Source organism: Biomphalaria glabrata, chromosome 1 (genome assembly GCF_947242115.1).
Source record: "Biomphalaria glabrata chromosome 1, xgBioGlab47.1, whole genome shotgun sequence".
Classification (NCBI taxonomy): Eukaryota; Metazoa; Mollusca; class Gastropoda; family Planorbidae; genus Biomphalaria; species Biomphalaria glabrata.
The window spans coordinates 39,918,692-39,940,914 of record NC_074711.1 but is presented as its reverse complement, the minus strand read 5'-3'; the positions used below and the strand labels follow the sequence as shown (position 1 = coordinate 39,940,914).

General features: G+C 36.3%; 2 protein-coding genes across 5 annotated transcripts in view; both read left to right on the top strand.

Moving 5' to 3' along the window:
* The window catches only part of LOC129927407 (myosin light chain kinase, smooth muscle-like), a 154,786-nt gene extending 135,895 nt beyond the window's left edge, over positions 1-18,891 (top strand). Inside the window, exons 4-10 of one of the 4 annotated variants that reach the window (XM_056036387.1) lie at positions 1,948-2,161; positions 9,232-9,246; positions 10,625-10,654; positions 12,760-12,889; positions 14,956-15,110; positions 16,203-16,226; positions 16,892-18,891. In XM_056036387.1, coding sequence (XP_055892362.1) covers positions 1,948-2,161; positions 9,232-9,246; positions 10,625-10,654; positions 12,760-12,889; positions 14,956-15,110; positions 16,203-16,226; positions 16,892-17,055 — 732 coding nt within the window. In that variant the 3' untranslated portion in view covers positions 17,056-18,891. The remainder of the gene's footprint in view (positions 1-1,947; positions 2,162-9,231; positions 9,247-10,624; positions 10,655-12,759; positions 12,890-14,955; positions 15,111-16,202; positions 16,227-16,891) is intronic. The other 3 variants (XM_056036377.1, XM_056036394.1, XM_056036400.1) reach the window with 3 other exon arrangements.
* Positions 18,892-18,932: 41 nt separating this feature from the next.
* On the top strand, positions 18,933-21,547 carry LOC129927406 (putative leucine-rich repeat-containing protein DDB_G0290503). Its single transcript, XM_056036366.1, has one exon. The coding sequence runs from the start codon at positions 18,934-18,936 to the stop codon at positions 20,026-20,028; it is 1,095 nt and encodes a 364-aa protein (XP_055892341.1). The 5' UTR covers position 18,933; the 3' UTR covers positions 20,029-21,547.
* The last annotated feature ends 676 nt before the right edge of the window (positions 21,548-22,223 follow it).

The following is a 22,223-nucleotide window of genomic DNA, read 5'->3' as shown; positions in this document are numbered from 1 at the left end:
GAGAGATGGAGAAAGAGAGATTAGCAATTTCAGTATTTATGGTACATTTTAACTTATGTTTATTTTTCAGCTGAATTATCTCCTATAAACAAAGCGTATGAAAAAAAAAAGAAGACGTTATGTTAACCGCATTTAGAGAAACCCACTTAAGTCAGTGATATGGGGAAAAAAATACTGTACAGCTGTACATTCGTAGATTTGGCTCACTTTGAAAGTCGTGGCTGTTATTTCAATCAAGACATTCTTTCGACCTACACAAAAAGACATAAAAGATTTTAATAAGCATTTCTGCATTGCCTTTAAAAAAAAATACAATTAAACTATAGTTGGCAAGTTTTACACAGCTCGAAAAATAAACAACTCAGACCCCCTGCTCAACAGCTTACTTCCTCTGATTTTTTTTTTTTTTAAAGGCTGAGTGAATGAAGTTGCCAACTACGAATTTCACACCGTGAAATGTTTTGCGATAAATAAGGGGGAAAAGAGGCTTATTTAACTGTAACGTACCCGATCTCTACCCAAGAAGAGTTCTTATGTTTAACTGTCATTGTTATCTTGAGACTGTCAACATTCCTCTTTTTTTTTTTTTTGTCAAATGATTCCTATGGGATGAAGTGAATTAGAAGCAGTTTTTTCGAGATGGATATAAGACTTTGCACCAAATTCACTTCCCATATGGATCTAGATGTACCAGAGCTATTCGTTTTTGTCTTGACTTATGCATGTTTTTACACTGTATTTCTGTCCTCTCACAGAGACATGGTTTGGTAGAAGCTTCGTGACCTAATTAACCAATGACTTACCTGGATTGGGGGGGGGGGGGTCGTATTTCCACTGAAAGAGAGAGAGATTCAATTTATAGTTTAACAAGAAATTTTTTTTAACAAAATTTTAAAAGGCTTATCCAAGGGGAAGAGTTCCGCAATAACAACTAAATATCTAAATAATGGAGGAGTTATTTTCCTTCTTCAATATCAATCAAAATTATTAATTACAAATAGTTAATTGACAAATAGTTTTTTTAATTGATACATGTTTTGTTAGGTACAATAAATAATTATCTTAAAATTCAAATTGATCCGAGAATGGGTGTAGGAGAAATAACGTGTACAACTATCTAAGGGGACAAAACCCTAAATATTTAGCCATATTTCTAAATACCGAAGAATTAATTTCCATCGTCGGTATCAAACAAAATAATGAATTACCAGTAATTAGTTTAATTTGTTAATTTTTTATTGATTCATGTATCGTCTTTGCCAATAAATAAAATGTTTGACATTGAGAAAAGGTCACAAAAAGCAAGGAAAAAGGAAAGATATGTGTTCCAATCTCATTGGTTCAACTCATTGAAATGTTCCTTTTAAATCATAAATTGTATAATGTTTACAAAAGTCTTTGCTGTTAATCATAACAACTAGCAGAGATATAAACAAAAATTGCGCTAATTTGTGGAATAAATGAGAATTGGACCAGCTCACATCCCAATTATAAGAAAAAGGATGCATTTTATAAGTTATCTCGACATGACCAACGCATAATTTTTTTAAATTCAGAACAAGACACAATAGAATGAGACAACATATGTTCCGGAAGCTAGAAATCGGGACTAGCGAAGCTTGCCCTTCTGTAGCATCACCAGAGAATACTGACCATGTCCTTCAAAGCTGCATACTATATCAAAAGGCCGGAACAAGACTCTGGTCCCAAAACCCTCGTATAAAAGAAAAACTATACGGAGAACTACGTAATCTGGAAACCACTGCGCGGTTCATCTCAGATTTAACAATACTGATCTGAACTCTCCGACGAAGAAGAAGAAGATACCATAATTGTCCCTATTTGAATATCCAATAAAAAAATGAAACGAGAGATTGTCAAGGCCTTTCTTATCCCTTTGTTATCTTGGTTTGGATTTTGTTAGTGATAACAATTTTTGTTTCACAGATTGTTTGGAGAAGGGCATCCGATCCTAATCCTTTAACTATAGGTATGGATACGTACATCGGTGACTCCAGGTTCAAGGTCATACATAAGAAGCACTCATTGGAGTGGAACCTTCACATCTCTGACGTCACGCCGGAGGACAGCGGCGTGTACGAGTGCCAGGTGTCGGCCAAAAGACGTCACATCCGTCAAAATGTTATGCTGACTGTACAAGGTAAGTACTGTTTTTTTTTATCTTTATTTTACATTTATGCAGTAAAGCTAGAGTTCAAAGAAGGTATTACTTCTACATAAATGCCACTTCAAAAAAAAACTATCTTTACGCCGTTGGATATATTTGGGAGGAGCTTTGCCGGAAGTTATCTTTATGTCTAGGGTCCTTCACGTTCTATAGACTGGTAATGGTTGAACTTCTCGTGGGCAGTGAGACGTTATAACTTTTGAATCTCGGTCAGAAGATGACCATTTTTGTATTTCTTTCTTTCTTTCTTTATTTAGTGTTAGAAACATACATTTTGGTTAGAGAATTTATATTCAAAAGTAATTATTTTGGGCTCTTCTGGTCTTCCAAGCACTGAGGTTCACAGAGGGACATAGGCATCTTTCAGTACATTATTATAAGTTTGACTGTTTCAAACATACTCCTTATACATCGAGCCAAACTAGCCAGTTTTTTTAGTGGGGTACAGAACGTCGAGACATACAAATGTAACCCATATGTTTACTTAGGAGAAAAAAAGTTTACTAGTTTATTATTTCTTCATTAAAAGTAACCTACATGCTGGTCTAGGTGCAGTCACCTCGTAAGTAAAGTTCCGCTTTCAGACCTTACGATTTATAGGGCTGATGATGTAAAGGTCATTTGTTTCTGTGGCCCACGGTTAACTAGGGTGTCATCTGGCCAGCACAACGACCCACCGCCTTTAATTTTCCTCAACACACATCAGGCACCCATTTGAGCTGGGCGGAATCAGAGGCACCCTAAAGATCCCGAATAAAATCCCAGTCTTCACCAGGATTCGAACCCGTGACCCCTAGGTTTGGAAGACAAGCGCTTTACCACTCAGTCACCTCATACTTAGTATTAAAGTACTTTCTCTAAAATACAAATATGTTATTTTGCACCTAGTGGCAGTATAAGCAACATGCGAGATTTGCTTGTGTTATTTTTGTGTTAGATAAGAACCAGTATCACGTTTCAATGCCAGACAGTGTTTATCTTCAATGCAATCATTCGCCAAAGTGCAGAGATGAGCATTCCCTATCAACTTCTTCAAACTAGTCATTAGATAGCAAGATAGTTTTGTTCAATTAAAATCCTTATAATAATGTAAACATAACATTGTGTTTAAATGTAAAATGTTTACAAAACTTTTTGATTTTTTTTACATTTTTGTTACTCGCTGTTCAAATCCAATGAGTGAATGTTTTAATAACAGACAAAAGTGAGCACTGAAAATATTTGCGCTAGGGCGGAAACAGCATTCCTACTAGGGTGCCCACTTATGTGATGAGGGACATATTACGTGTACTAGCATATAGGTCAGGGATTCCTAACCTTCGGTTTCTCTTTGTGTGGTGCTGCCCCCTCTTTCTATTTCAAACGTACATTTTTTCCCCGAACCCCTTTCTTCGGAAGCCAAGAACCTATTTGACCTGTTCGAGTCAAGGACTTCCTAATTATATATAAAAGAAAACAGAAAACAGTGATTCTATCAGGAATAGAGCCTTCGACTAGGCCACCCCCATGCTATGCATGACCTTCAAAGACTGGGATCTGTTCTCTCCTTAGTATCTCTCTTCACTTCTGCGTAGATCCACTTTTTGTGGATGTACACTAGACCTGGAGTGAGTCTAAATAGCAATCTCCATCTAAATTCTTAGTATGCAACGTATTAACCTGATATACACAACTTACGGCTCGAGGACTTTATCCGGTCCTTGGCGATAAGCTATCAGGCCCATCGAAACCTCTGCTTGCATTACACAATAAGCCCCTTTTTTTTTTAATATATTTTTTTTTTACGAAGTGGTCCGTGGCACACGTATCGAAACATTGTATGGCCCACATAACGAACTTGTAGGCTTATAGTCTATCGTCTTGTCGCTAATAATTTTTGCTGGGCGCACTGAAAATCGCTACCTCATGTTTTTAAGGATGGCTTTGGATTCCAAACTATACCAACATCTATTTGGGCAAACAAAAGTTGCATCAATCTACTATTTGGGTAAATAATACCTTCGTCAATATACTCTTTGGGCAAACTTGCATTAATCTACTATTTGAGCAAACTTGTATTAACTCTTTCTTTCCGTAATTATTTACCACGTTCTGGTGGAATCAACGTTGGTATGTCAGTTAGGAGAGAAAGAGTTAATCTACTATTTGAGCAAACTATATTTGCATCTATCTACAATCTAGACGAGCTCAGCAAGTATCAATGTAAACACATTTGTAAAATGTCTTGGCGGTCCGCATAAAACCTCAAGCGGTCCTCGGGCAGCCCAACGCTATGTTCTCCCATCCTCTCTCTTGTGCAAACGGGATGGCAATTTAACTTCGTAAGAACTATGAATACAAAGGTATTTTAGGACTCGTCTGCCTGTAAATCACTCAATTGCTTTACCACCAAGTAAATGCTTTTCCATTGTGCCTGTTTGTTGAAACTCTCGCTCGATGCTTTTAACAACATGGTCGTAACAGATCCGTCTCGGGAGTGATAGTCCAAAGTGTTTACAAACAAAGGTTAAGTGAGACGTTGCATTAGGAGAGGAGAGTCTTGGAATTCAACGGCGGGCGTGGCCAGGTGCTTCACGACCCCTGACCTCTACTTAGCACGTTCAGATTGGATAATATACAATCCATTTAAGTGAGACAATGCGCAGCAAAAGTGTAATGATGAGAATCATAAACAAACAGCTCTCTCTTTCTCTGTAACTCTAAGACTCTGTCTCTCTCTGAATCGCTCTTTCTCTGGTTGACTCTCTCACACTGACTTTCTTTCTGACTCTCTCTTTGAATATCTTTTTCACTCTCTGACTCTCTCTCTCTCTCTGACTCTTTTTTTTTCTGTATCTATCTAACTTTATCAGTTTGATTGTCTCTTGGTCTCTAGAGTCTCTGTCTCTGTGAGTCTCTCTCTCTCTCTCTCTCTCTCTGTCTCTCTCACCTGATAATACAAAAAAGTTTTTGTTGCTGCTGTTATTTTGTATGTCATGTAATACTAATGATTAGGAACACTTCAGGACATTTACTTGAAGAAATAAACAAAACATATTTCGCTTTGAATTATAGATTTCACAATATATAATAGTAAAAAAAATCGTATAAATACATTGAGATAAAATAAACATTCACATCTAACTTTATTTAACAGACAAAGGAATGCAAACAAAATTCTTTCCAACTGAACATTCAATGTACAGAGTAGGCAGCAGATAATAATAATGACAATTGTATACTAATATGTTAACATATCTAAATTCTTTACGAAGCAGGACGTTTTGGCGCCGCCGTTTTGGCGAGGCCGTTTTGGCCCCGCCGTTTTGGCGCGAAGGTCGTTTTGGCGCGAGCCGTTTTGGCGACGGGACGTTTTGGCGCGAAATACATAATACATTATGTACGTTTATTGTATTATTTCTTTTAAAAGAATTATTCATATCTATGTTTTGCATGAGTGTTTGTGTTAAAACATATTTTTCACGTACTAAATGTAAATGTGTGTTTGTTTTTCACATCATTTTCTTAAACATTTTGGCTTGTGTATGTGTGCTTATTAAGAGGCACACTTTTATTTTCAAAAAAGTTTTTAAAGATATTACTTTAAAATTAAAAACAAAAATCGCGTGAGAGAGGGGAGGGGTGGAGGAAAGAGTATATACAAGGAGTGAAATGTGAGCAGAAGAGGGGGGCGGGATAGGTGCCACATGTAATGACCATTCCCAAGGAGGTGATCGCCAGACTCATGACGCCAACGACCAGTGCTCGGTGCTGGTCTTGTCTTCATTTGTTTAACTCTACCTGCGTCAATGCGAGATGTGTCACCCAAACCACCCCTACCCAATTTATCAAAATATACCTTTTTATGTTAGAGTTTGTACTGACCACATTCCGTGTCTTGATCTTTACTATGTGTGGAGTTATTGTCGTCATTCAGCGTAATAGAGCTTAAGTTGTTAACATGGTTTTTGTTATATTAAAGTGTGACACCTAGCTAGTTCGTATGTTACACTAATGTCAAATAAAAAAAAATCTTTTGGAAAGAAATCCAAAAATGTCATCCAGTGCGATTAGCAGAACTCACATATAGCATGTCATTACCATTCAGGAATCTGACTTATTATTGGCCTTTATTCATGAAATAGGCAAAACCTTTATAATTAAAAAAAAAACAATTCGCTGAACGGTGTTAGAATTCATACTATACATACAATATTATGATAGAGTGAAATAAACATTGTTATAAAAGCTATGTGATTATTAAATTATCGTCAAATGATATCTCGCGCCAAAACGTCCCGTCGCCAAAACGGCTCGCGCCAAAACGTCCCGTCGCCAAAACGGCGGGGCCAAAACGGCGTCGCCAAAACGGCGGCGCCAAAACGTCACGTACCGATTCTTTATTAACATAATGGCTCAACTAATGCATTATTTCTTGTGATCATTAGATTGTAATGTTTTAAAATTAATAATTATCATTTTCTAAAACAATAGAAGTCTTCATGTTACATCCACAATCAACCACCCTCTCACAATCCTCTCACAATCTTCTGTTTAAAACAAAGAATTCATGGGCGTATTCCTGCGTTTCACAAACTGTGGGGTGCACCCCCTAAAGTTGACTCGACAACGATCTGTAGATAAATGTTCGCGGTCTGTTTGTTATTTCATGGGACCAAATGTTGTTTTGTATTTGCGTTGTATTTATACATTTGTATTTGAATATATTGATCAAATAAAACACAATAAATACCGATGTTTCACAACAATTATGAATAGACTAAGAGGCGCCGTTTCATCTTCTAGTTAAGACCTACAGCCTAAAAAATTGCATTTGAAAAAAAAAATTTGAAACTGTCACGAATGGCACGATTCTGTTTGTCTTTCTTAAGCCAGAACGGTCCAATGTGTCCAGTGTAGTACCGTTGTCTTGTCGATGTCTTTGGCTTGACCACGACAATGATCTTACGACGATCGTTCCCAATACCGACTTGAACAGCGCTTGTCTCCCCTTGCAGTTCCCAATACAGACTTGTACAGCGCTTGTCTCTCTCATTTCAGTATCGGCCCTTGCAGTTCCCAATACAGACTTGTACAGCGCTTGTCTCTCTCATTTTAGTATCGGCCCCTTGCAGTTCCCAATACAGACTTGTACAGCGCTTGTCTCTCTCTTGCAGTCCCCTACTCTTTCTTTAGACGAAAGAAGAATCCAATTGCAGATTAAACTGCAGGAAAACGTTTGACTTGGGGCAGGGAAGGGTTCTGGGTTTAAATCTATATGAAAATCCTTGGTTCATTTTCTTTGTTTACTCTGTTTTTAAGCACTATATGGTAGTGGGCTTCCAATATGCAAATTAAGAGGATGGTAGCCATTTGTAGCCAAGAAGAAATTCTGCACCGTACTGTGGCAAGACTTTTAGAATCACAATATGTCTGTCAATTTTATACTAACCTTTTGGACTGCAGAAAACAAAAAGTAGAATTCATTAGTAGAGGCAAGTAAACGCTCCAAACATGTGGCGGTTTCGGCGGACTCTAACTCTCTCTTTCTTCTCTCTCTCTCTGTCTTTCTCCTCTTTACATCTTTCTCCTCTCTACTTCTTTCTCTTCTCTACATCTTTCTCCTCTCTACTTCTTTCTCCTCTCTACATCTTTCTCCTCTCTACTTCTTTCTCCTCTCTACTTCTTTCTCCTCTCTACATCTTTCTCCTCTCTACATCTTTCTCCTCTCTACTTCTTTCTCCTCTCTACCTCTTTCTCCTCTCTACATCTTTTTCCTTTCTCTCAATATCGCTTTCTTTCTCCTCTCTACATCTTTCTCCTCTCTATATTTTTCTCCTCTCTACATCTTTCTCCTCTCTACATCGTTCTCCTCTCTACTTCTTTGTCCTCTCTACATCTTTCTCCTCTCTACATCTTTCTCCTCTCTACTTCTTTCTCCTCTCTACTTCTTTCTCCTCTCTACTTCTTTCTCCTCTCTACATCTTTCTCCTCTCTACATCTTTCTCCTCTCTACTTCTTTCTCCTCTCTACTTCTTTCTCCTCTCTACATCTTTCTCCTCTCTACATCTTTCTCCTCTCTACTTCTTTCTCCTCTCTACCTCTTTCTCCTCTCTACATCTTTTTCCTTTCTCTCAATATCGCTTTCTTTCTCCTCTCTACATCTTTCTCCTCTCTATATTTTTCTCCTCTCTACATCTTTCTCCTCTCTACATCGTTCTCCTCTCTACTTCTTTGTCCTCTCTACATCTTTCTCCTCTCTACATCTTTCTCCTCTCTACTTCTTTCTCCTCTCTACATCTTTCTCCTCTCTACTTCTTTCTCCTCTCTACTTCTTTCTCCTCTCTACTTCTTTCTCCTCTCTACTTCTTTCTCCTCTCTACATCTTTCTCCTCTCTACTTCTTTCTCCTCTCTACATCTTTCTCCTCTCTACATCTTTCTCCTCTCTACATCTTTCTCCTCTCTACATCTTTCTCCTCTCTACTTCTTTCTCCTCTCTACTTCTTTCTCCTCTCTACATCTTTCTCCTCTCTTCATCTTTCTTTTCTCTACATCTTTCTCCTCTCTACTTCTTTCTCCTCTCTACATCTTTCTCCTCTCTACTTCTTTCTCTTCTCTACTTCTTTCTCCTCTCTACATCTTTCTCCTCTCTACTTCTTTCTCCTCTAAACATCTTTCTCCTCTCTACATCTTTCTCCTCTCTACTTCTTTCTCCTCTCTACATCTTTCTCCTCTATACATCTTTCTCCTCTCTACTTCTTTCTCCTCTCTCTCTCTCTATTTCTTAACTGTATATCCTTCTCCTTTCTCTCTATAGCTCTTTCTTTTGCATCTTTCTCTCTCTCCTTTCTCTCTCTCTCTCTCTCTCTTTTGTCCCTCTTTCTCCTTTCTGTTTATCTCACACACACACACACCTAGACACACTTTACAAGTTTATTTCAACATCTATATGGCCTACTAGTTTAGTCTATAAGACACATCTTTTGTATATTTTTTTATTTTTTTTTTTGAATTATTTCATTTCAACTCTTACTGACATTTTCGGTTCCTTGTTTTATTTCAGCTTTACCTCGGAAAGGTAGCTATGCTTTTTTTTTAATTTTATTTTGATGTTTCGAGTAAATAAAAACTAGATTTCACATGTCCGCAATACAACACAGCACTGCTATCATTTCTGACAACGTTGACCACAATATTCATAGTTACAGCGCAGTCTAAATAGTAATTATGACAATTGTATTTAGTTGAAATGAACAACTTAAGTAAAACTATATCAACACACACACACATGCTATAGATGATGTCAAATGAGCAGCGAGGTCTATACGTAGTGTTTTTCTTTCGTTTATTTTGTTTTGTTTTGTTTTTAATTTTTCTTTTTCTTATATAGATCTAGTTGTTGTTTTTTTTTTGTTGGTAAATTATAAGTTGAGCGAGTTTAAGGAATGTCATTCTTAGATTTGCAGTTTATGACACATCCGTAATCGCTAGATTATTGCAACAACTTCCTTATTTGGTTTTTCTGTAGTTGCTCTTTTTTTTTTATTTAATTAAAATGTATTAAATAATTTTAAATTAATAAATATATAGTATGATTTGTACTAATTTTGTACAGTTTTATGTCTAACCTATTTAAACACTTTAATAAAATCTGCCTAGTCGTGCGGTTTGCGCGCTGGACTGTCGTTCGGATTTATAGACGGTCGAGGGTTCAAACCCTGCCCGCTCCCATCCCCCGTCGTCCAGCAGGAGATTTGGACAAGAAAGTAAACTATCTTCATCTCTGAAGGAACATCCGAAATATGTAAAACAAAACAATAAAATCTCAGTAATGCGTTATTAGGTCTAAGAGATGTGACTATCTTATCTATTAGGTGTTTTTACGAGACCATGTTGGGTTGAGCATTAATTAATGGATCTCAATTAGTAAATAATATAATTGCATGTTTGATTTAGACTATAGTAGAAAACATGGTCCAGCGAAATTATGTCTAGATTTATTTTTTTTATTTCTAGCTAATTATCTCAGTTTAGCATGCTTCATAATTATTTTGTTTTAATGGATTTTGTCTAAAACAATGAACGTCAACTAATAAATGGTGTGAACTAAGCCAGAGTTGAAGAATAAAAAATAAAAAAAAACAAGATGAATGCTTTGTATCCGTCTGCGTGTTCTTGTGCGAGCAAGTTTAAGTTTGGAAATTAACATGGTAGATTTACGAGTGGAGTAACAGCCCTTGGCAGGGTTTAAAACGTCACCACCACACTGAAAGTTGCCCCTGTGGGACAATAAATATCTACTCCGTACTTGTTCACACTCCAGCGTCTATGTGCATGACTATCTACATGATACGCAGGGGGAGAGTTAAAAAGGGAAATTGTCTGGGGGGGGGGGGGGGGGAAGATGCACATTTTATTTTTCTTCACGTCTCAAGTATTTTTTATTTTCTTTTCAGAAGCTCCAGAAAAATCTACCTCCAAACCAGGTGAGTATCACAATTACAGGTGTCTGTGGAGTGGTAGTGAGAGGAAGAGGAGGGTGAAGGGATAGGGGCGGGCAAGGAGCACGCGGAGGGGAAAGAGTAGGGGTGGTTCAACTAGAAAATACTTCCAGGTCTGAGCTTGGAATGCCAATTTCAATCCCAGAGAACATCGGTCTATTCGTTTGTTCACTTGAAGAGACAGGAAATATGTTCGTATTTCCCAAACGTAACAAATGAATCAACAGGAATGAACCATTGGTCACGACCAATTGAAAATGTTCACCAATAAGTATAGATTTAATACTAATGACCACAGTGGACGCTTTCAAGAATAATATAATAGCCTAAGTTTAAGATTAGCGATTCCGGAAGTGTCCGAGTACAATTGGTTCTGAATGTTAAAATAATAATAATAGGCCTAATAACGATAATAATAATAATAATAATAATAATAATAATAATAACTGTTACTGTGGAATTGAATGTGTTTTGGTATTTTTAGAACTTCAAACCGATGACCCTAATTCCAAAGTACGGCTGGAAATCTTTGCAGAATTCCTTTCAATCCAATAAAATACTTTAATTCTCCAAGTAGAAATCCTGATAATTGAACACTCACTGTTCACACAAAATATAATTTAATTTCGTAAATAGATTTACAAAAGTATAAACTTAACATGAAGCGAGAAGCTTATTGACTAAACAGTCTGATAGTTCTCGTAAGGCAGCGGTTCTCAACCTTTTAAGCTCGAAGACCCCTTTTTACAACGCCTCACTCTTCCGCGACCCCCACCCACTCACACACATACAGCAATAGAAGAATTGACAAAAACAATCCATTTATCGATGGTCTTAGAATACCCCTGGCAAATCGTCAATCGACCCCTAAGGGGGTCGCGACCCACAGGTTGAGAACCCCTGTCGTAAGGTGTTTATCTGAGCCTCACTCTCTGTGAAAGTTACGTGGGGTAACTCTAGTCCCACTTGCAGAAATAACAGAGTTATGGAAAAATGACTTTTTCATCGTGGTACCCCACGTGGTTGGACAACGAAGAGAATTATATAGAGAGAGATGTCAAGAGAGAATACAATGAAATTTATCTCCCTTTAACAAATCTTCATCTTGAATTCCTGACATAACCAAAGAATGACAACAAGCTCACGATTAATAATCATAAGTAATCGTGTTAGAACACCTTTTTTTTTACAGAATGAAAAACCGTTTTAATCTCCTTCAAAGAAAATATGCCAGTAAGACCCTGCCTCATTGGCTCTTGTACACATTCATTGAGTTATGAAAAGTCTGGCAAAGAGGCATTCTCGTGACATTCTGGTACAAGCAGGAATATTTGCCAAGAACCCCCCGTGAAAACCATTCAGCACTCCCCTGCGCCACTCCCAACCACCCGCATCTCAGCTCACTGTTAGACAAACGCCCAAAGTTTTAACCTAAACTCAGCCGCCGCCCCCCCCCCCCAATCCCTTTAAAAAAATAAATTATTTTGCTTCCAGCATATGGCAATGTAAAGTCTCAGGCATACGTCTAAAAGAGAGGGACCCAGGGTTAACTAATGTAACAGTGTTCTTGTGCGCAAAACTTGGGAAAAAAACTGTATCACTCGTAATGTGTCCTATCAAAAATGTGTTAGATTTTAGCATTATGTGTTAGCTTCTTATCTGTAATGTGTTAACTTATCAGTAATGTATGTTTAACTTATTAGTGATGTATTACTTATTTATCGGTTTTGACTTATTGACTTATCAGTATGTGTTAATTTATCATATGTTTAACTTATAGTTTTTTTTTAACTTCTGATAATACACTATTAGCATCTTGTTGATAGTGAGATACTGTTACATTTTTTGTTTTACTTTTTTTTAAAGAGAACTGGAGAAAAAAAGATATATATATATATATATATATATAGAGAGAGAGAGAGAGAGAGAGAGAGAGAGAGAGAGAGCGAGAGAGAGAGAGAGAGACAGAGAGATTGATTTGTTCAGTGATAGAGAGAGAAACAGACAGACCCTAACTATCCCAACTATTTGTGTAAGTGTTGTAGACTTTGTAGACTATTTGTTTCCACATTTCTCCTCCTCCTCCCCAGAAATAAGTATTCATGGAACGTTGTTCGTAGAGAGAGGTGACACCCTAAGGCTGACCTGCAACGCTACAGGAAGTGAGTATCCACCCGACGCTATTGATTGGTTCAAAGATGGAGACAAAATAAAAAATAAGTAAGTACCCTCCCTTCGTATCTATTTCTTTCCTCCTTCTTTCTGTCCTTCACTCTTGTTTACCTTTCGACCTATTTCCTCTCTCAGTCCTTTTTCTTTTACCGTATTTTATCAGTCTTCCTTCTTTCTCTCCATTTTTTTCATCCTCTCCTTCTTTCCTTCCTTCTGTCCTTTCTTTTCATCCTTTCATTCATTCCATCTTTCCTCTCTCCTTCCTACTCTTCCTCCGTCTCTTCTCAATCTCTCATTTCTCTTTCCTCTTTCTACACTTCTAACCTTCACCTTTGCGACATAGTTTTACATTTGCTGCTTTTGAAATGGAACTATTGTTGTGATATACATTTTTAGCGACCCCCGAAAGGGGAAAAGACGCTATTAGTTTTGTGTGGAATGTCTGTCCGTCCGTCCGTCCCGTTTAGATCTCGTAAACTAGAAAAGATAGTGAAAATCCGACATTATAATATTTTAGACCATTCAAAGTTCTGATGTAACGGCTACTTTTTTCTTTTCTGAAAGCGAAAAATCTAATTTTTGAAATCACTTATGCAAGCAGTTTTTTCATAAAAATACACTACTTTTACAACTATTCACTATTAATAGTAACAAACACTAGAGGCTCTTTAGAAGGGGTGAGATTTTTTTTGATTTTTTTTTACAAATGTATTGCAAAGTTAAATAAGTTCTGTCATACTAAATACTTCATTTACACAAAAAATGTTTACTTTTTTAAGAGAAAAAATCTATTTAGTATGCAAATAAGTTGTACATAATTTAAAACAACAATTAATAAGTAGTTTTTCATATTATCGCGTGAACTGCGGTGACGTACATATCGCTCTAAAACACTTGACTAGAGGACATTTTATTTTTTTACGAAGTTGTTTTTTTTTTTTCTTGAGGATTTGATTTTTTATTTGTTTTACAAAACAATTAGATCAATTAGATATTCATTATAAGACATTAGTTAGGCCAGGTTCAAATCTAACTTCACTTTCACCTATCCTTTGGTATGCTGGATCGCTGGGGCACCACACAAGATCTGTCAACTTTCTTTCTCCATTCTTCTCTGTTATTTTTCTTTGATAGAATTTCATTCTGATGTTCTTTCTGAAAATATTTAAACCTGCCTTTTTACCTGCCTGGGTGGACCACTTCAGGGGCCGATTTTGAGTTTGTGTTTCCACACAAACTGTCTTTGTAACCTTGTTTTATTATAAGGCTTATATCAACTCACTCTGTATGTCTGGTAAAAAGTTTGTACACGTTATTTCTTCGACACCCAATCTGGGATCAATCTGAAGTTTTGCAATTTTTTTTATTTTACCTGGCAACACAAGAGTCAATAAAAGAAAAAATGACCAATTAGTTAATTAGCTATTGGTAATTAATTATTTTGTTTTATGTCTCGAACAAGGGAAAGAAATTGTACTTGACTGAAGTGGAGGTATAAACTAAATTAGTCCCCTTTATATGTCGCCGCTTTAAAGTAACTTTGAAACAGACAATAGATATTTACACCTCACTACCTCACCGCACTTTGCTAGCAGAGTGGTTAGTGTGTCGGCTTGAGGAGGCTTGAACCATGAGTTCGAATTCAGGACGTGTCCCTTTTTTAAAAAAATGCTTTTAAAAGTGATTATGGTAAATTCCATATAGATATTCCTTTCTTTCTTCCCCCCCCCCCCCCATCCATTTTCCCAACTGGTCCAGAGAAGTGATAGGATCGTAGCGCATTGAGGAAGCTAAAAGCATGTAATAGCGCTATACAAAAACAATTGCTAAAAAAATTATTAATCGAACAGATTTATTGTTGTTGGTCTAGATCTATTAGACATTCAATGACATGACTGAGTCAAATCATAGACTATATATTACAAATTAGTTAATACAATGACACTTCGTATAAGCTTTTTTTTTATTTAAAGTATTTTTTTTCTTGTTCATTATGTCATATCAATTAATAAGCTTCAACTCTAGTTCAAATAGTGTTAAAGCGGCAACTAAAATATGTTGTTTTAAATGTGTTTCAGGTCAGTGTTTAAAATTTAATTGCCTTCTCTCAACAGTGACAGAGTGACATTAAGCAGTGACGTCTCACTCTCAGACAGAACTATCAGCAGCACCCTGTCAATAAAACGTGGCAATATGACGGATGCTGGCACCTACATCTGCCGGACGCCTGGCAATCTTGTGACTAGTGCCAAAGTCAATATTCTGAACAGTAAGTTGAGCTCTCTACTAAAGTACTTTGTATTGACTGTCTGAGGTGACTGGAGCGAGCACTTGGTACTGGCGCTGAGAATTAATGATTGTCTTTGATCTAGGACAGTCTCTCTCATTTTGGGAATGCTGTAAGGCGCAATGAATAATTGCTATCCAGACAAAATTGTCAGGGGTTCTGCAACCGCTTTTCAGAAAGGGTTCAATAACTAGCATTCAGTTCGCTGGTTCTCAATCTTTTTAATTAAGGAATCCACTTTATACTCTTGAATCACAATCGATTTCGAGTCAATACATTGTAAAACACCTGCTGAACTGACCAAATTAACGACTTTTGAATTCCAAAAAGGGATCGAATTAATTGATATGGGAACCAACTAAGGTGATCCCACAAAGCAAATAGACCTGAGCAATAGATTGAGATTCTTTAGATTGAAAAGAAATTGTGATTGGTGTTACCAAAAAATGTAGCTCTGTGGTTCAAAATCTGGTTTGGATTCATCCTTATCATCCCTTCTAATGTGAGTCAAACTTTTTTTTTAAAGCCCCAGATATAAAACTTCCCTAAAAAGTCAACAGCCGGTGGTTTCTCCTGTCAGTTTGGGTTAAAAATCCTTTAAGTAATATCCAGAAATCGTTTAGGATTTATATTTTTTTCCTTTGGCTGCATTGATTTAACTGAGTATTAGACACATATACAAGTAGTGAAGGAAAAATTTGATGTAGCTATATCAAGAAGTTTATAAAATATTGGCAGAGCGCATTGAAGAAGGGAAAAAAATGTTATCGACCTTGTAATGCTTTTAGCAGAATGTAGACTTTTACATTTAACATTAAAGGCTTCAAATTTGATATTGGTGCGTATGTCGAGAAAGTAAGAAACTGCTCATTAGATTTGTTTATTCAGAATAAAATATGCATCTAATTCTACATGAGTAAACACTTAGCATTCTATAATATATATAAAGACAGCGACTAAAATATTGCAAGGATGTGAGACAGTGGTTTAAGCATGGAATTAAGTTTTATAAGACTTGCAACCATTGTGACGCCTTTATTAACAGTTTTTTTTTATATATTTATGTCATTACAGCCGGAACTAACAACGAAAAGAGAGGTAAGTTTAGAATTGAAAATATTTTAGAAGCTACTTCCCTTAGTTATGTACTTTAAAAGTCTAGATATGTGTAGAACTAACGTCGGTATGTTTCGTGGCTTCTTTCGGAAATAAGGATTATGAAGTTCTAGCCCAAACCTTCTGCAGGACTGCAATGGATTTCAGTAAGTAAGGTTTGAGCCAGAAACCAGTTATAACGAGATTAGAAGAACTTAACACACTGTTAGGGGGCCTATGACTTTCTTCAAAGCGTTTTCTTTGTTTGTTTGTTTTTCTACCATTTACGTCAACGTGGGAAACGTACCAGGGGGAAATACACACAAAAGACAGGAGTGGTAGAAGAAAGTAAACATAGCGACCATGAGGAGGTGTCATTCCCCATTTCAGGTCTATGTATAAACAATATTTGTTAAAAAATTAAAACAGATATGTGCAAACTGCCCTTATTTGATATGTACCAATAGTTCACAAAATTTAATTTCATTTTAAGTCTGGAAATGATCTGTTCTATTTGTATTATTAATTGGTTAATTTTAGATATACTGTTTGTTGTGATTACTGGTAAAGTTGAAGTTATTTTCCTTACGTTTAGATTAATTTATTTTTAGTCCATCTAGTTGAAGCCTACCATCATGTGTAACTTCCTTTATACTTCTGAATATTAGTTCCCTTTATTCCAGAATCAGTCGACATGACAGCCGGTCCAAGCCGAAGCGGGAACAGCTGCCTTCGTGGCTCAGAGCCTTCTAGACGTCTTCTACTTGCCATGATTTTATTGACCATTGTATGTTTCAGGGGAAAGAACTTTATCAGCAAACATTCTTCTTGAAAGTAAAAACGCGGTTATTGGTTCATGCCATTGGATCAGAATATTAAGACTGGATATATGGTGGTACTGGCGCACACTGAGAGCGTCCCGTTATCTTAAGAAAGTGAGTCGGACTTTCAAAGAGAAAAAATGATTCGTTTCCATGAGAATAAGTGTCTGCATTGCGAAAGCTCAAACAATGTTCTATTTGTAGTGTCTGCATTGCGAAAGCTCAAACAATGTTCTATTTGTAGTGTCTGCATTGCGAAAGCTCAAACAATGTTCTATTTGTAGTGTCTGCATTGCGAAAGCTCAAACAATGTTCTATTTGTGACCCTAAATGTTTGGATCCCTTCATTGAACAAAACAAAATCCATACATTCAGGAGAACCTGCAATGGACTATATCTTAGTTCTCTAGGATGTGATAATGTCAGGAACGTTTGCAGCCAGCACAGATGACCAATAACTGACTCTAGTACTTTACTCAGGTGGACAATTCAAACTTGGTGTGATTCTGACTCAGGAACAAAGGACAGGATTGCATTAGACATTATAGGCATTGTCTGTGTTGCTTTCACTGTACTATTTTGTTGCTCTGCACCATTCATGACAATCTTAGCACCTCAGATTCACAGCCCAACACTGGCAAGATACAGTATTTGGTGAATCAAAGCGTAACAAGGTTCAGTAGGAAGGCTTTCTCAAACGTTTTTAAAGCTTTCCTCCTTTTGATCATTGTAATTAAAATTATATGGAATTTTTATGAAGTAATTAGTAAAGTTGAAATTATTTGTATGATTATAGAAATATAATTGGTAAACTACGAATAGATCTATAAGAACAACCTTAAATTTTGTTAATGCACCTCAGCAGTGATGTTGTATCTATCATTTTTACATAAATTAAAACAGTGATTACCTCTGAGTGTATGTATGATTAAACTATTTATAGATTTCAATTCACAACATTGCTTTATGCTTTAATAAAGTGTAATTCACCTATTATATAAGTTACTTAAAAATTTAGCAATATGATATTATTATTCACTTAAATCTCAACTCAACATTTCAAAGCTCTTTCTTCTTATCGTTTTGACAGTCGCTGACAGAAGTCATTTTACTCTCCAGCTAGGTCTGTGCACCTTTCCAACAGAACAAAAGCCGCTTCTCTTTCATCGTAGTTGGCATTGGAAACTTTAATATCCTGACACAGTTGTTTCCCTTCTACATTCGAGAACTCATTAGTTTATAGTTATAAGATGACTAGTTCTATGATATTTGTAAGATATGTTTTAAATATATTTTTTTAAACCATGTAGTAAATAATATATTTAAGAAACAAACCTTATTTTTCACTTCTCAGTGTAATGTAGAGAATATCTCTAGTTCTAAATGAAATAAAAGATTATTCTAATAACAAAAAGGAACAATATAACTTTAGCTAGCTATATTATTTAGTAGTACACTGTCTGTATATTTCTAATTTTTCTCTGTGTGATTCTAGGGTGTGTGTCTACCAACACTTTATAGGTAGGCCGCCCTTTCTACATATCAAATCCTTAATTCGTGAAAGTTTAAATGGGAAGCCGCATTTTCAAATGTGAGAGTAAGTGCATCAATATTTTTGCCACTGTATAAGAGCATTCCAGTGTTCGGTGCAGCATTGGTTTCTAAACAATAAAATCTACATCCACGATGTCATGATGCAATTTCAAGTTTTTAACTTACCAATAACAAGATGTGGGGAAATGTGTAAGACATTGTGACTTTCAAGCTCATCAGTTTATACATGTACACAAAGTAGATTTATCAAATGTATATCAGTGTGCAAAGCTTTGACCCCAAACATCATTCTTTTTGGGAAAAGAGGGGTGGGGCTGAGAAAGAGAAGTAATGAGATGAGGAAGAGAAGCGATGAGATAAGCAAGAGAGATAATGAGGTGAGCAAGAGAAGCGATGAGATAAGCAAGAGAGATAATGAGATGAGCAAGAGAAGCGATGAAATAAGCAAGAGAGATAATGAGATAAGCAAGAGAGATAATGAGATGAGCAAGAGAAGCGATGAAATAAGCAAGAGAGATAATGAGATGAGCAAGAGAAGCGATGAAATAAGCAAGAGAGATAATGAGATGAGCAAGAGAAGCGATGAAATAAGCAAGAGAGATAATGAGATGAGCAAGAGAAGCGATGAAATAAGCAAGAGAGATAATGAGATGAGCAAGAGAAGCGATGAAATAAGCAAGAGAGATAATGAGATGAGCAAGAGAAGCGATGAAATAAGCAAGAGAGATAATGAGATAAGCAAGAGAGATAATGAGATGAGCAAGAGAGATAATGAGATAAGCAAGAGAGATAATGAGATGAGCAAGAGAGATAATGAGATGAGCAAGAGAGATAATGAGATGAGCAAGAGAGATAATGAGATGAGCAAGAGAGATAATGAGATGAGCAAGAGAGATAATGAGATAAGCAAGAGAGATAATGAGATAAGCAAGAGAGATAATGAGATGAGCAAGAGAGATAATGAGATGAGCAAGAGAGATAATGAGATAAGCAAGAGAGATAATGAGATGAGCAAGAGAGATAATGAGATGAGCAAGAGAGATAATGAGATGAGCAAGAGAGATAATGAGATGAGCAAGAGAGATAATGAGATGAGCAAGAGAGATAATGAGATGAGCAAGAGAAGCGATGAAATAAGCAAGAGAGATAATGAGATGAGCAAGAGAGATAATGAGATAAGCAAGAGAGATAATGAGATAAGCAAGAGAGATAATGAGATGAGCAAGAGAGATAATGAGATGAGCAAGAGAGATAATGAGATGAGCAAGAGAGATAATGAGATGAGCAAGAGAGATAATGAGATAAGCAAGAGAGATAATGAGATAAGCAAGAGAGATAATGAGATGAGCAAGAGAGATAATGAGATAAGCAAGAGAGATAATGAGATGAGCAAGAGAGATAATGAGATGAGCAAGAGAAGCAATGCTTAACTTCCCTTGCTTCTGAAAGAGTTCTCAACAATCAGGCCTACTTATGTTTTCAAAGTGTTGTTTTTTTTTTAAAGACATTTCATTCTTTATGAAGCAGGTGACTTTTTATAAGAGGTTCCACTTCATAACTACTTAATAGTTTTTTTAGAAAATAAAATTTTATTAACCAGCCCTACCCCCCGAAAGAAATTCCTGGTTACGCCCTTGTATAGGCCTAAATCTACTCAGAGTATATAAAATTGTAGATTGGCAATAAAGATCCAGACTTATAAACATTTTTTTAAAATCGTATACTGAATGCCACTAGAGACGGTGAGCACAATGTTCCTGAACATCTATTTGTCTAAACTCTTTAGTGAATAGAAGCGGGAATTTCAACTGACGTTCAAGGTATATCGTCTAGATCTCCAGACGGAAGGCCAAATTAAATTTTAAGATGATTATAGTTTGAAAATTATAACGGTCAAACCAGAGTTTTCCCTGCGTGGCCCATTAGCTAGTTGTTTTGTGTGTTGTTGTTTTTTTTCAAAGATATACATAAACTGTCAGATTTCTAGAAAAATCGTTAGAGCCGTTTTATAGATTTTGCCCATGAAAAATTTGCAAAGCTGAATAGAGTAATTGTTATAAAAAAATGAACATAGGTTGAGGATTAAGACATATTATATAAATGCTTATAATACTATCATTATTGTTATATAGCTTTTTTAAAAACATTTTGATTTCCTTTTTTGTTTTTACATTATATCCCTACTCTTGTTACCAGCGGTCTGGGTTATAGTATACCAGGTCTATTTCGTATGCCATTGTTTACTAGGTCTCTAAGTTAACGTATGCTAGGTATGTAGTCTGTTAATGTGTTAGATCTACATGCTGTTGTAACCAAGGTTTGTTATGATAAATTAGGTCTACATGCTATTGTAATGATTATATACTAGGTCTGTTAGTGTATATTACGTCTAGTACGCCTACATAGGCCTATTATAGTATACTAGGTTTGTTGTATGTCTTGGGTGGTTGAGAAAATGTCCTTAATGCGGTGCACGGTAGTCCTAATTCGCGATGACAAGAGCTATTTTAAATGACTGAATGTCATCCTGATGTTATGTTCTTTTGTTAGTTGTTGTAGGCGGCACTTAACCAAGTTGTCAATAAGGTCTCTACGTGTTTCTCTATTCGACCCACTCGAAGGGAGACGCCGCTGTTTCTTTACGTGTTATTTAAGTCCGCGTTACGACTTAGGAAACATGTATCAGCATTTATTTATTTATTTATTCTAGACATGTGTGATAAAAATGTCTTAATGTTTTGTATGGACTTGATAAACAAAAGAATGTATGTTTGCTTTAAGTATACAAGAAACATTGGCACTATTTTTTTAAAGTAGGTGATATATATATATATAAATAGATGTATGGAATTTAGAAAATCCTGTTCAAGTTATTTTGTTTGCAGTTGTAACTTAAACCAAGTTAGATGCCAATATAAAAACACTGACATGAATTTTAACAGGTTAAAACCTATTGTTCCTACTTCTATACAATGTAATATTAATGTCCTACAATAGTTCTAGCCAAATCAAAACACTCTATATACGATGTTTGGAAAAGATTGTTTGCTCCTAGTTAAATGTAGGAATGACTTTCAAAACGTTATTATCAAATCTTTGACTAGTAATAAATAAATAAATTATGGCTTTTATATAGCGCTACTTTCATGCTTATAGCATGCTCAGAGAGCTTTGGTCCAATCTCAGTTGTGGACCAGTGGGGGGGGGGGGCGGTAGTGGGTATCTTCAGGCGCTCAGTAAACACAACTCGAGTGCTAGTCGGGTGTCGAACCTCGAGGCCCCTTCATAGCTAGCCAAGCCAAGTTCAAGCGCACTTAGCCTCTCGACCACGCTTCCCAGACGCTAGTAGCAGCTTAGAATGATAACTCGTCAACTTCAAAATTAAAAAAAAAAACATAGTCACGTGATGTCGACTACCTGTAAATTAGGACATAGTCACGTGATGTCGACTACCTGTAAATTAGGACATAGCCACGTGATGTCGACTACCTGTAAATTAGGACATAGCCACGTGATGTCGACTACCTGTTAAGTAGGACATTGTCACGTGATGTCTACTACCTGTAAAGTAGGACATAGTCACGTGATGTCGACTACCTGTAAATTAGGACATTGTCACGTGATG